Source organism: Stegostoma tigrinum, chromosome 11 (assembly GCF_030684315.1).
Source record: "Stegostoma tigrinum isolate sSteTig4 chromosome 11, sSteTig4.hap1, whole genome shotgun sequence".
NCBI classification, from domain to species: domain Eukaryota; kingdom Metazoa; phylum Chordata; class Chondrichthyes; order Orectolobiformes; family Stegostomatidae; genus Stegostoma; species Stegostoma tigrinum.
In genome coordinates, this window is record NC_081364.1 from 58,053,251 (window position 1) to 58,067,778 (window position 14,528).

Below are 14,528 nucleotides of genomic sequence, written 5' to 3' on the forward strand. Positions count from 1 at the left end.
TATTTTAAAGGCACTCATTTGCCTTCCTATCAGGATGGAATTTTCATTTATCAGGATATTTAGATTCTACTGCAGTTTGTAAAAATAATATTTGGTTGGTAGCTTAGAAGATTGGGAAATAAGGAAATGGCAGAGGGTTTTAACAAACAGTATTGTGCCCAGTCTTCACAGGAGAAAACACAAACCACCCAAGAATAGTTGAAAATCAAGTGGTAAAAAGGGACAAACTTTAAACCTGTATATGCAAGGCAAACAAACAGGACTGAAGTCTGACAAGCACCCCCGGTCCTGATGGTCTGCAGGCTTGGTTTTGAAAAAGAAGCGACAGCAAACGGACACATTAGCTGTAACTTCCAAAATTCTCTATATTTAGAACATAGGGGGCCTCACAATAAGGCCAAATTACACATCAGGCAAGCTCCTGAAGCAACAAATGCAATTGCAGACTACCATAAACACAAAAGTGAGCTGAGTACAACAAGTCTTTGAACGATAGTAAATATGACAACAATATGCTCTCATTAACTCCATTTATTTCAACAGAAGTGAGGGGAGAGCACAATTATTCACAAGTCAACTAAATAGAAAAAGTAAACCAATTCAACATATATTATTTACAAATCTTGTAATTTGAAGTTTGCATGCATGGTTACAGAAAGGTCACATGTTGCCCAATAGTGTCAAGACTCTAATGTTGAAGCAGTGTATTCAACCAGCACATCCAATGCATAAATTTCAGTTAAAGCACGTTAAATAAACCTCAGTGATGGTCCCCCAACTACCACATACATATTCTATTTGTATGCAAAAGCTCATGACTAAATTAAATACTGTACCAACTGTGAACATTTAAAAATTCTAGTGACACTGAAATATCTACAGCACCAACACAAATACGGGGTGCAATGTAACATGCTCTAAAACCCCATTTGTAAGGAAATTAATGGTGAGAGATTGATAAAAGCTATAAAAGATTACTTGATACTGCAGTTCAAAACACATTTCAGGCTAAGAAACAAGCATGATTAATTTTCATGGGCTCTTCCTTGTGCTTTTCTATCACTGACTTCAACATTTGTCTCAATCATGATTTTATATAATGGCATTGGTAAAGCAAGTTTGTCTCTCACAATGAGAACATACTTTTCAGCAGATGTGTCATGAGGGACTCAAAGTATTTCAATATATTCAATATATTCAGGATAGTGTATTTCTGCAGGTTATCCATGAAGAATGAAGTAAACTGAGTGCAGAAAGGACTGTGGCCAATCACACGGATTTTCACCATTAAATTTCAGCTTCTTCTGGATTTTGAGTGCTGAATAAGCCACTGCAGAGTAATATCTAAATAAAATAAAAATAAAGTTAATGTTACTGCAAAAAAAAAGCCCAGATTTTTGATAAAGTCAAAACAGTCTGATTCTCATCTGTGCACCAGGAAGAGAATGTACAAAAAAATTCACATCTATTTAATTTCAAACATTAAGCAACAGACTCAAACTGCTCCATAGTTAGTGTTAACATGACTTACAATAAAATGAAATATTTACACAACTATAATACATACAAGTACAATACATGCAATTGCAATTAACTTGCAAAAAAACTTTGACAAGTTTTAAGTTCAGATTGGACTAGTCAATTTTACAAAACTGCAATTGCTTAAAGGTCTGAGTTTGACGTTCATATTTGTAAATATAGCATTTTCTATTATCTGCAGTAGACCTACATTATCAGCTTAAAAAGCATTTGACCTCAAACCGGTTTTTCACTTAGTCAGAGAAAGTATGCAAAGTAATACCTAGAATGCACTGAGAAAAGGAGAATTGACTCTGAAAAGTCTCTTCCCCAGAAGGAGACCGGATTTTGAAATTTGTTCAAGCTGGACAGATTTCGGATAGTCAAGTGTTTATGGAATCCAGTCAAGAAAATGAAGCTGAAACCACATCCACAATAACCATGATTTTATTGAATGGTAGAGCAGGTCGGAAGGGTCAATGGCCTACATTCTCATGTTCAAAGCAATCAAAATCAACCATGAGGACAACTAATCTTGTATATAAAAAATTGGATACATGATCCTTTTCAAAACACTACCTTGTTCCTTCAAAGCCATAAGTCACATTTCACCAGGTTGCAGTCCCACAGGTTTATTTGAAATCACAAGCTTTTGGAGCGTAGCAGAATTTATGGAGACAGAGATCAAGGGCAGAGAGATCAAAGTATTAGTCAAATGGTGAGAGTGCAGTGTTGACCAATAAGTCTCTGCAGCTGATCAAAAGCATTAGACTATGAGTGTAAAAAGTGTCAACAGCTAAATAACAAGTGAAGGCATGACCTATACTCGGATTAAATGAGGCAGAGATAATTGCAAAGGAATTAAAAATAAGGTAACGCTTGGGACAAACCAAATGATTGGAATAACAAAAACCGAAAGATCTGCGGATGCTAGAAATCAGGAACAAAATCAGATGTTGCTGGAAAAGCTCTGGAGGTCTGGCATTATCTGTGAAAAATAAAATCAGTTAACATTTTGGGTCCGGTGACCCTTCCTCTGATGGTAGCTGGGAAATTGTCGGTTTGTGTGCTGAAAATAGGGAGGGAATGAGGTAGGGAGCAAACGATAGGCTAGATCTCCAAGAGAGAGAAAAGCAGCTGGATAGACAAAGCAGTTGATAACAATGTGGGTAGGATGGTGAATAGCTGTTAAGGGGGACTGTTCACAACTAACAACAGGTACTGTGTAATGTCAGGCTATGTAATAACAAGGCCTGGTGTGTGGAGCAGGGGCTAGGGCATGGGAGAGTTTAGGACCCAAAATTATTGAACTCAATACGGGATCTGGAGGGCTGCAGGGTCCCCAAGCTGAAAATGAGGTGCTGTTCTGTGATGGAGATGAAGGAGCCAAGAGAATGGGATGGAGTCTTTACTGGAAGCACAGCGAGCGTCCAGGTAGCTGTGGGGGTCAGTGGGTTTTATAGTGGATATTATCGACCAGTCTAACCCCAGAAATGGAAACAGACATTGCGGAAGGGAGAGGAGGAGTCAGAGATAGACCAGGTGAAAGCAAGGGCAGGGTGCAAACTGGAAGCGAAATCGATGAACTTTTCCAACACAATACGAGAGGGAAGCAACACTGATGATATCAGTATGTCAGATTCAAATTGGACTGGAACAAGAACAAGGAATGTTCCACGTACCCCATGAAGAGACAGGCATAACTGGGGCCCATGAGAGTACCACTCCCCTGACCTGAAGAAAATGAGAGTAGTTAAGAAAAGTTGTTGAGGGTGAGGATGAGCTCAGCAAAGTAGAGGGGGGTGGTGATGGTTGTGGTTGGGGACAGTTCAGGTCTTTGCTCCAAGACCCTCCTGGTAGGGAATGGATGTGTAAAGGGACTGCACATCCACAGTAAAGGGGAGGCAGCCAGAACCCCAGCTTCTGTCAAGACAGTACAGATTTCTTAGAAGCTCAGCACCCATGAACCAGTTGAACCAGGAACATTCCTAGTTATAACAGACATTTCGGCACCCTACACCAGCATCACTGCAACAGCCTCAGTCCTCAATACCAACTGCTAATTTCCAGACGCCATCCGACAACTCATCTGCTGCATCCTCAACCACAATGTTCTCACCCAGACCCATGGGGACCAAGTTTGCTCCCCAATATGCTAATATTTTCATGCACTTCAAGCAAGGCTTCTTTGCTGAACAGGATCTCCAACCAATGCTAAATAACAGATATTTTAATGATATTTTCTTCCTTTGGCCTCAAGGACAGGAATCACAAACAACTACATAGTGACATCAACAAATTTCATCCCACCAGACTCACCTTGGACCTTCAGAATCAATCTCATTCTTGAACACATCTCCAAAAGATAGACATCTCTGTACCTCACTTTACCACAAGCACATGGATAACTTCATGCTGCACTTCCAGCTTCCACCCTAAACAAATTAAAGAACCCATCTCCTATAGACAAGCCCTGCACAGAGAGCAATTACTCAGATGAGGTCAAATGCTATGATCTTCAACATGTTATTGATGACAATGAGCATCTCACCAAGTTCATCCCTGTGCCTCCACTTGTCTTCAAGCAACTGCAAAACCCAAAATAGACTATCATCCACAGCAAACTACGCAGCCTTCAGGACAACACTGACCACGACACCATATACCCCTCCCATGGCAACCTCTGCAAGATATGCCAGATCGACAGGGACACTACCGCATGTGGGAACACCACCCACGGCCAACACAGCAGATACTCATGTGACTCAGCCAATGTTGACTATCTCATACACTGCAGGCAAGGATGCCCCAAGACATGGTATATTGGCAAAACCATGCAGATGCTATGAAAATGGATGAAATCGACATTTGTGTAACAATAGTCAGACAGAGATGGTCCCTCCCAGTCAGGGTGCACTTCAGCAGTCAAGGATATTCAGGCTCCAATCTTTGGGTAAGCATCCTCCAAATCTGCCTTGGTGATACACAACAATGCAGAATCGCCCAGCAGAAACTGAAAGCTGTAGCCATGAGGATGGCCTCAAGAGTGACCTTGAGTTCATGTCGCATTGCACGTGACCTCAACACACTGTTGACACTCCAGTCACACCACCTGAATGATCTTTTGATCTCTCCGCCCATAAATTGTGTGCTTCTCTCGCACTTCACTTGACAAAGGGTCTATGCTCCAAAAGCTTGTGATTTCAAATAAACTTGGACTATAACCTGGTGTCATGTGACTTGACTTGGTTCGCCTCCCCACTAACCTCCGGATACAACGTATCATCCTCCGACATTTCTGCCATCTACAATCTGACCCCACCACTAAAGACATTTTTTCCATCCCCACCCTTGTGCGCCTTCTGGAAAGGCCACTGTCTCCACGACTCCCTTGTCTGCTGCACACTCCCCTCCAACCCTGGCACATTCCCTTGCAACCGCAGGAAGTGCTACACCTGTCACCACACCTCTTCCACCACCCCCATCCCAGGACACAAGATGACCTTCCACAGCAAGCAGAGGTTCACCTGCACATCCGCCAATGTGGTATACTGCATCCACTGTACCCGTAGTGGCTTCCCCTACACCAGGGAAACCAAGCGGAGGCCTGGGGACCGCTTTGCAGAACACCTATGCTCGGTTCGCAATAAACAACTGCACCTCCCAGTTGCGACCCATTTTAACTCCTCCTCCCATTACTTAGACGACATGTCCATCCTGGGCCTCCTGCAGTGCCATAAATGATGCCACCCGAAGGTTGCAGGAACAGCAACTCATATTCCGCTTGGGAACCCAGCAGCCCAATGGTATCAATGTGGGCTTCACTAGCTTCAAAATCTTCCCTCCCCCCCACGGCATCCCAAAACCAGCCCAGCTCATCCCCTCCTCCCACCTCAAGCCACACCTCCATTTCCCACCTACTAACCCCATCCCGCCCCCTTGACCTGTCTGTCCTCCACAGGCTGATCTAATCCCTCCCTGCCTCCCCACCTATAGTCTCCTCTCCATTATCTTCTCCTCTATCCATCTTCGGTCTGCCTCCCCCTCTCACCCTATTTATGTCAGAATCCTCTTCCCATCTCCCCTTTCTCATGAAGGGTCTAGGCCCGAAACATCAGCTTTTGTGCTAAGATGCTGCTTGGCTTGTGTTCATCCAGCTCCACACTTTGTTATCACCCCCACACTGTTCCTTTAAGACACTAACCTGTTTTCTTTAACCGCAATTTGTATTCATTCCAGATTTCTGGTCTTTAAGAGGTTTTGTTGAGGATATTACATTTTAAACCAAGCAATAATCTTAAGCTAATAAGCAGTGAAGGATTTTCTAGAATTTATTTTTGCTTAGAAGGGAGACATGTTATCGAAACTGGTTAATTGTACTCTGCTCATTATGAATCAAATAGCATGTTCCTTTGGTTCAATCAGCCAATTATTGGAACATACAGCCACACACCTGGCATCACCAGCACTGAAATCATTCCACCCTTCACCTGCAAACTGCAGAAGCAAGAATCTAAGTTACAATTCTACAAGTGGACAGAAGTTGCTAAATAGTCCTGAGTGCATTCATATTACAGTAACTGATTTTGCATAATCAGTCAAGCTCAATGTTGCTAAATTACACTTGTCAAAAAAGTTACCTTCATACACATCCATGTAAAGAACATTTCTTACGGTCATGCTTTGCACATTGTTGAATTACGTGCAGCTTGGGGATCCTGCACTTCCCCACTCATTACTGTGGCAATGCCTCAATCATAGCATACATGCCAACTAATCAACATCCTTTCCTCCCTTAGTATGAATTGAGATAGTTTGAAATTTGGTATTCCTGTGTTTATCCGGATTGGTGCAAAACAAAAAAGCATTGGCAACATCTTTCTTTCCAGCAATATTCAAGTTCTGCACTATCAACGGCTTGACAGTTTGAGTCAGACATGACTCACCCTCCACACCTCTACACTGACTTGTCATACAAGTCAGTCACTGCATCCACTGGATTCCACAAAGGTGCCAATTACAGCAACAGATAAGTCCTCAGTTCTATGCTTTCTCCACCTTCATTTCTGATATTAATGACATTGCCAAAAGGAGTCCTGTAAATTTTGCCTACCTATGTTATCTTTCTCTTTGCATGAAATTGAATAGCAGCAGATTTCTCGATCCTGGATAGCAGCCAAATTCCTACAACAGAAACAAATAATTAAATTGGTAAAAGCAAACTCATTCTCAAAAAGTTACCAGTATAATCATATAAACTATGTATAATTCATTATTAAAAGAATGAATGAACACAATTATTGACTATAAATATTTAGATTGCTATTTCTATATTTTAAACGTTCATTTTTAATATAGCTTGGAAATAATGAAAGCAGTGTCATGTGATATCCTAGAACATAGTTGAAATGCTTTTGAAGATAGCTATCTTCAAAGTGAAATGTAATGTTTTGACAGCTAACTCTGAAATGCATTTTTGGTTAGATTGCAAGTTAAGTCTGGTTGTTATACAGAAGTGGCTGGGTAAGAGATTCTGACGTATATTGATCAACTTAAATTAGTGTTGGTGTTTTGTCAGTCAACTGCTCAGTGTTCAAGAATTAGAGGCACATAACAGGCTTTGCATGAACAAGTTCAAATTTGAACACAGCAGTGGCGTGAGGGATAGCAAGAGCACAAGTATTTGCCAAAAGGAGCTGAGAAACTAACTGATCAGCCAATAGATAAATCAACTGTAAATTTTGTGTTACATATCATTTCCTCAATTTCAAGCAATATAAATTAGATAGAATAATGTTATACTGCAACCTTAGCTCTTGTCCTGGTTTTCTCCAGGATTAATGCTGAAGTTTCAGACAAGGCCTCACTGAAACAGATTGCCTTTGAAATATGTATAATTTGGAAACAGTACTTTCTCTCATCTGCACAACCAGTCAAAAAGCTCCAGCACCTGCCCCACACAACTTGACCCCTTTAAGTTACATTGAGCAAGACCGTACAAAATAAAAAAGGGGCTGTGCACCAAAACAAATTATCCATAAAAAAGGGACGTGGCTATTGGAAGTATGTCTGATATGCACTATACAAGCTCTTTCCCACCTTTTAAAGATGTGATAAAAACACTTTTTAATTCATGAACTGAATGTTAAAGGTTGGTACTATTGAAACAAGTTGCTGCACTCAAAAACATTTTAATCAGATATACGAGAAGGAATAGTTCAAACAAAACACATTAACACAGATGACTATGTCTCCTTTAATTGTTCAATACAATTCAACTAGCATACAGATAAGAACTGAGAAGGAAGGGTGCAGTTATCTAGAAAAATGACTTACATTTTTTCAATGAGCTGTTTTTCATCCAAAGCATTTGGAAGATCTCTCTTATTCCCAAGAACTAGCACCTGAAAATATTTAAAATTGTTGTAACTAATATCATGTCAGAGGACAGCTGTTTTTCTCTTAAAGATTAACTTTCATTAAAAGGAGCACAATCTCTTAGATAACAAATTTGTTCAGCATTCATGAGGTCTTTCATATATGGCAGCAAAGGATCACGCAAGTTGCCTGCACAAAGTCAATTTACTTCAAGTGACATTTGGCTAATTCATTTTCTCTAACCCTTTATGAACACAGCAAATCTCAACAGAACATCCAAGATATAAACAGTATTGCTCCCTTTTAAAAAAATTCACATCTATAAAGAGAGTAAAATTTAAATATTCAGCATTAATTTAAAACTGTCGTGCATTGAATAATCAAAATTGCTTGCATTTCGAAGAACAGTAGCTGTGCCATGGGCTTTCCCCAGTTAGCAACAGCTGCACCTATTCAGCATTATATCTCACATACCCAAATTACGTTATCAGTACATTTACAGGATTTCACTTGATTGAAAGACAAATGGTGTGTAAATTATGGAATTACATTGAAGTGCCTGTCCAATTACCTTTTATATATAATTCAGTGCTGTCAGTGCCTTTTGTAGTGCCATATCTCTTCTAAACAGCCCAAGTCCATGTACCATTTCTATTTCTCACCCCCATCTGACTTACGTGATGGGACAGTGAGGCATAGCTTGTGTATTAGAAATCGGTTTGACACCAATTTAATTGATTGCAATTCCCAGTCTGCAAAAATTTTATTCACCATCATAACTGGAGCTCCTATTAGATGGATGACACAGATATGGGCTGGGACAAAGAACTCATCACAAAGTTACAACCACTGTACACTGCCAGGGTAATGCTCAAATCTATGGTGCACATTGATCAGTACTGTCTTGGGAGTTGGCTATCAGATTTATTGTGAATGGCACGACAGGGTAATCAGCCCTAGTCATCCTGGTCTTCAAAAAAAAAATGCACAGGAAAAAATATTTGTAACTGATCATTCCAGAAAAAACATTTTCTTTCCTGACCTTGAAAGTGGACTTTAAAATTGACGTCGTTTATCCAACAGATCAGTAGAAAAGGCAATTTTAAAAGTGGCACATCTACTGAAGGACATGGCATTCGCTTGTATCCTTGCTAACTTAAGAATTTCAGATTGTGAAGAGCAGCCTTGGGTGCAAATTAAAAACAGCACAGATTTGCAAAGAATGGAGATAAATCTTTTCATTATGGGGCAGAAAGCTGTCATTTCAGATATCCTAAAAACCCTCAGAGGTACTCCAGGGATTAAAATTGCAAGATGTGACTGGAATGCAGCATACAGGTTTACAGTTGTTGCAATTTGGTTAGGGACTGAATATCTTTAGGAAAAATCCAAACACTCAGAACTACACTATACTATTTCCAAATGTGGAGCTGGAGGAACACTGCAGGCCTGACAGCAGAGGAACAGGAAAGTTGATATTTCAGGTCTGAACCCTTCTCCACACATCATTATCTCTGATTCCAGCATCTGTGGTTCTTGCTACCACAAGATTTCACACTTTTAAGCTGAAGAAAGCATTATCAAAAATAATCACACAAAGCAAGCATAGTCAACTTGTAAACTATAGTTTACAAATTACTTTTCCATTAAACCGTTTTGCTGTCAACTCACTCAGTCTCCTTAGCTAAAATCTTGCAGCTTTGTTCACTTCTCCACAGTTTACCCCAAAGGCATGTCACAGCTCTTCAAAATTTACTGGAGTTCTCCAGCTACTTCTCAAGTTATAGATTTCATGCGATCCTTCCATTACGTGTTGGTTAAACAAAGCTACTTTTCCTTTGCTGACTGCAAGACTGGACTCTGAAGCTCATTGTCTTTGAACATGACTTTTCTTTCCACCCCTATTCTGCTCCTTCAGTTTCAGTACATCTCTTCACAGTCTAATTATTCAACACATTTGCTTTCTGCCATAACATTGAGTAGCACTAACTTCCTTCAATCATCTTTTAGGACATTTTGCAATCACAAATTCAGCTGTACTTCACTGGAACCTAAGTGACCCTTCAGAGGATGCATTTAGTCAATCTCATCTGTTTCAAGTGGACAATGGCATTTGTGAGGCTCATGTTCAATGCTTGCACTGCCCAGCTATTAACTGTAAAACTGGAGTATACATTACACTGACCATCGAAATAAATGTGAACTAAACTAAAACAGGCATATACCAGTTTCATAGAATTGAAAGCATTTGCTCACAATCAAAACAATTCACACACATTATGGAGTTCCTGAAATCAGTAAACTGAATATTCTCCTCAGCAGTGCCCAAAACAAATAATCAGCCACTGCAATGTTATGGTTTGAATAGAACAGGAACCAGTAATGTACTCTTATTAAAATCCTGAGACATTGCACCCTCTGCTGTCTTAAATGGAGTACAACAAGCATTTAAAATTTAATGCAAGACTTGAACAGTTCATTCAAATCTTCCACTATCTGATTAAAACAACGGCCTAAGTTACCACAAGCAGCTTTACAGAGCAGTACAGATAATACTAGTGTAGTTAAGGAGTATAACAACTCAAAAATCAGAAAAACAAACTACTTGCGTGCATCTAAAATATATTCCCCTCAGATGATTCTCAGGCCACGATTCCAAGGTTATTGACTATTTTCAAGCAGCAAATCCATACACAAGTTTTAGAATTATCACAGGCAATGAAGTAAACTTAGAATGCTTGCTCTGTGTGTTCAGTGCCACTGCAGGGCATGGAGTACAATAACGTAATATGCTGGCTGAACTCAGGTCTGGCAACATCTGCCCAGAGAAAAGTTAACATTGAGTCCAATGTGGCTCCTCTACGGAACAATTTTTCTGGAGGTGATGCTCTGAAGTCATATCAGATTCAAAACTTGAATTCTTACTTTCTCCACAGATGTTGCCAGACCTGCATTTCTCCAGTATAGTTTTGAATTTCCAAAATCTGTAGTATTTTATTTTCAATATGGTACATAAATCCAGTTTGCCAATTCAGTGCAGTGGAGGAAATACTACATGGTCAGAAGTGCCATCTTTCAGATCAAACATTAAACCAAGACTTCACCTGGCAAAAGAAAAAAAAAATCCAAAGAACTGCAGCTGCTGGAAGACAGAAGCAAAAACAACATTTCTAAAAAGCCTCAGCAGCCTGGCAGCATCCATGGAGAAAATACAGAGTTAACACTTTGGGTCCAGAGTTGTGAAGACAAGTTACCGAACTCAAAACATTGACAGTGTTCTCTCCATAGATGCTGCCCAACCTGATTTCTCCCCCCCCCCCCCCCCCCCCAACGTTGGTTATTGTTTCATCTGGCAAGTTTAATCCTGCCATTTTGAAAATACTCTTTGCTTCAATTAAGCTAGGACATAGTCCACGTCAACACGAGTGCAGCCTGACATTATCCAAAAGTCACCTACTGAAAAAGATAAGTGAAAGTGCTGGCTGACATTATAAAAGATCCTCTGAAGCCAGTCCAGGAGATCATTTCTGAGAGATTTCTGTCCATGTTACCTCCCAAATGCCTACACACAATGGTACAGAATGGACATACAACTTGTAAAACAGGAGATTCAACAATGCTAAATTTAAAGGAGCTTACTCCAGTGTCTCCAACCAGAAAAGGAAATGAAGATAAACTTTAGCGGAAAAAAAAATCTGAAGTATCAACAACCACACCTTCAGAACAATCTGAATTTGCGTTAGTGATGTTGAATAACTACCTTGTATTTAAGATCAAATCAAGTACAACTTAGACAGATCTAACAAGAATTCAATCCTCGAGCAGATTTTAAAATGAGCTGAGCGCTTTCTTGTCAGGCTACAAATTTATACTTGAATCTGATGTGGAATAATCAAGCATCTAAGAACAATACATGCAATATGCAGAAGAAGAACAGATTGAAAAATCATTCTTTAAAATAGTACGAAGTACTCACAGGGATTCCTTGCAGTTGTGGTTTGTCTAACAGATTGTGAAGTTCATTTCTAGAGGCCTCAATTTTATCACGGTCCGCAGCATCCACCATATACCTTTCAAAACGGAGAGAGAATAATTATGTTACAATACCAAAAGTAATGACAAATTTTATTAAGTGTTTCAATTGCACAAACTACTTTCCCATTTCTAAAACTAGGTCTTCCATGGTAGTAATATCTTCATACTAGTTTTCTTTGGCAATGATACAAAATTTTGCTCCAGGATCCAAATGCCAACTGTCAATACATTAACCAATCACAATAGCTGGATTACCTGGTAATTATCACATTATTAACCACATTTTAAGCACCGTCAAAATGCAGGCGCTCCTTTGCGATGCCAAAGTAGATGCAAAAGTTGTATTGGAAACTACCAAAAGCAGTGCAGCTTCCAAACGACCGTGGTTTCGTGGCTACAAGTCTGTTTAGAATATCATTACCCACTGCAACAGCTACTGCGCACTCAGATTGGAAATCCAGATATAGCTAATTAATTTTGTGAACAGTTAGTAGAAATGAAAAATAGTCAAATGTGATCTCAATGCTCATTTGCACAGCATGAATTTAATTTTGTGCAATAATGACCTTTCATCAGGACTGGAAATTAGGGATGCCATAGGTTTGAACTCAGAACAGAGGCACAGAAAGGAGAAATAAAAATAAGGAAGGCTTGTAGTAAAATGGAAGTCAAGAGAAATTGAATGACAAATAGGTGATGGTGCAAGCAAAGCCAAACCAAACCACAACAGGCCAAGTAAACCACAGAAAAAAGCGTTCACAGGAGGTATAAATAGAAAAGCAGAATCACCAGCACTTGTCTGAAACAACTGGAGCAAAGATAATCCTAAACTGAAGTGTGGAATCTGGAAGACTCCAAACGAAAGTTAAGTGCCAAAGCTCACCTGAGGCTTCAATGGCATGCCACAGGCCAAGGACAGATGTCAGTTGAGAGCTGGACTAAATGGCCCAGTTCAGGGCATTGCCTTCAAAATGTACTGCAGGTGTTCAGCAGAGTGGACATAATCACCCCATGTAAGGAGACTGCATTGAGCGGAGTGTCATCATGGGACAAGTCATAGTCGCTGTGCATCTTTTGTTATACGAAGTTCTCTCAAAAAAGGGCAATTTTTTCCAGTGGCTTTAACACAATTAGGATGGGATCTGGCTGAACATTTTTGCCAGGCATCCTTCTCCCTGGTTATTTAACCTCTCTTACCTCAACCCATTCACAGGCCTTCCCTTTTGCTAGTTCCTCCCTGGCTTTGCACCTGGTCAAAACCCTAGTACATCCCTCAACATTCCATCAGAGCCCACTCATCGAACCTAAACATGGACCATTCTGCAGATACTACCCAACCTGAGTATTAGTAGTATTTTGATTAACTTCAGATCTGCAACATTCACTTAGTGTACATTTATTGTTCAATGTTTGAGACAAAAAACAATTCAGATGATTTCTGGTCTTGATTGTAGATCAGATGAATCCTATAATCAATTTCTTGAATACCGAATGGGGATAGTTGTTTAAGATATAAACATACACCAGTACAGTTCATTTATCCACGCTGACAAAGTGTGATGTACTTTGTATGAACTGCATGTGGTTTAGTGATGTCATCGCACCCAGACCTGGTTTCGGACAACAAGTGAAAATGCACTTGGTCCTGACTATATTAATGTGGTGGATTGTTCAGCAAGCTGTGTACATTTCCCATCGTGCCTTGACAGGACTTCCTCAAAAGGATCACCAAGTCTTTGGAAATAATTGCTTCAATTTATCATGTCATTTGCATCAGTGGCATTCGCACATTAATGCAGAATCAACGAGTGCACTGTGGGAAAGTAATTAAAACTTTACTTCTCACCCAAAACCTGATTTCAAACAGGAAAAAGTGGAACATGCTCTCCCATTCTACATTGGTCATGCTCCTGAGGTGCCTTGGGGAAAATATTAACTTAGCATAATACCAACTAAAGGCACTGCTTTTAAAAAATGCTTTATACTCTCCGCAAATCAAAGGGATATAAATAATGAAAGTTATGGAACCCGCCATTCTTGCACTGCTGGCAGATAACTTGTCAGAAAAGTATCTCATTAAATCCATGAACTGTGTTCTCAGTCAATCTCAGCTGGTCATCACCTAAATTCACTACTGGATCAATGACTTGTTCTAAACCACAGTGGGCCATTGGCACCCAAATCATACCGTAACATGTCACTATATTCAGAAGAAAGGAGACAAAAAATAAACTGAAGGGATAAAACAACCTCCACAATGAATGATCAAAGGAACAAATATTAAAAACTAATTTAAAGAAACCTTTTAACCAAATACATTGCTATGCTGATGACTAGCATATTCAAATACTTTGGTGTAAATTTGGGTAGAACAAAAGAAATTTATGGTCAAGGTCACAAGTTTGTTAACTGATTTTCTGGAAGTGACTGTGTCCCTGTTGAGAATACACAATTGCAATATGAAGCAGCTACGGGCAAGATGTGGGGGCAATGCCAGTGTTGACTGGTTGAGCAAACACTCCACTATATTTTCCTAATTTAAGACAAAAATCAAGTTCTGATGTGGCCAGACTGAAGATTGTATGTTACCAAAAGTC

At 39.8% G+C, this 14,528-nt stretch overlaps 1 protein-coding gene across 1 annotated transcript in view; it reads right to left on the reverse strand.

Moving 5' to 3' along the window:
• Window positions 1-347: 347 nt before the first annotated feature.
• Window positions 348-14,528, reverse strand: part of LOC125460375 (ADP-ribosylation factor-like protein 8B-A) — a 42,338-nt gene continuing 28,157 nt past the window's right edge. Inside the window, 4 exon segments of the mRNA XM_059649618.1 lie at window positions 348-1,344; window positions 6,632-6,702; window positions 7,855-7,922; window positions 11,873-11,980. Coding sequence (XP_059505601.1) covers window positions 1,295-1,344; window positions 6,632-6,702; window positions 7,855-7,922; window positions 11,873-11,980 — 297 coding nt within the window. The 3' untranslated portion in view covers window positions 348-1,294.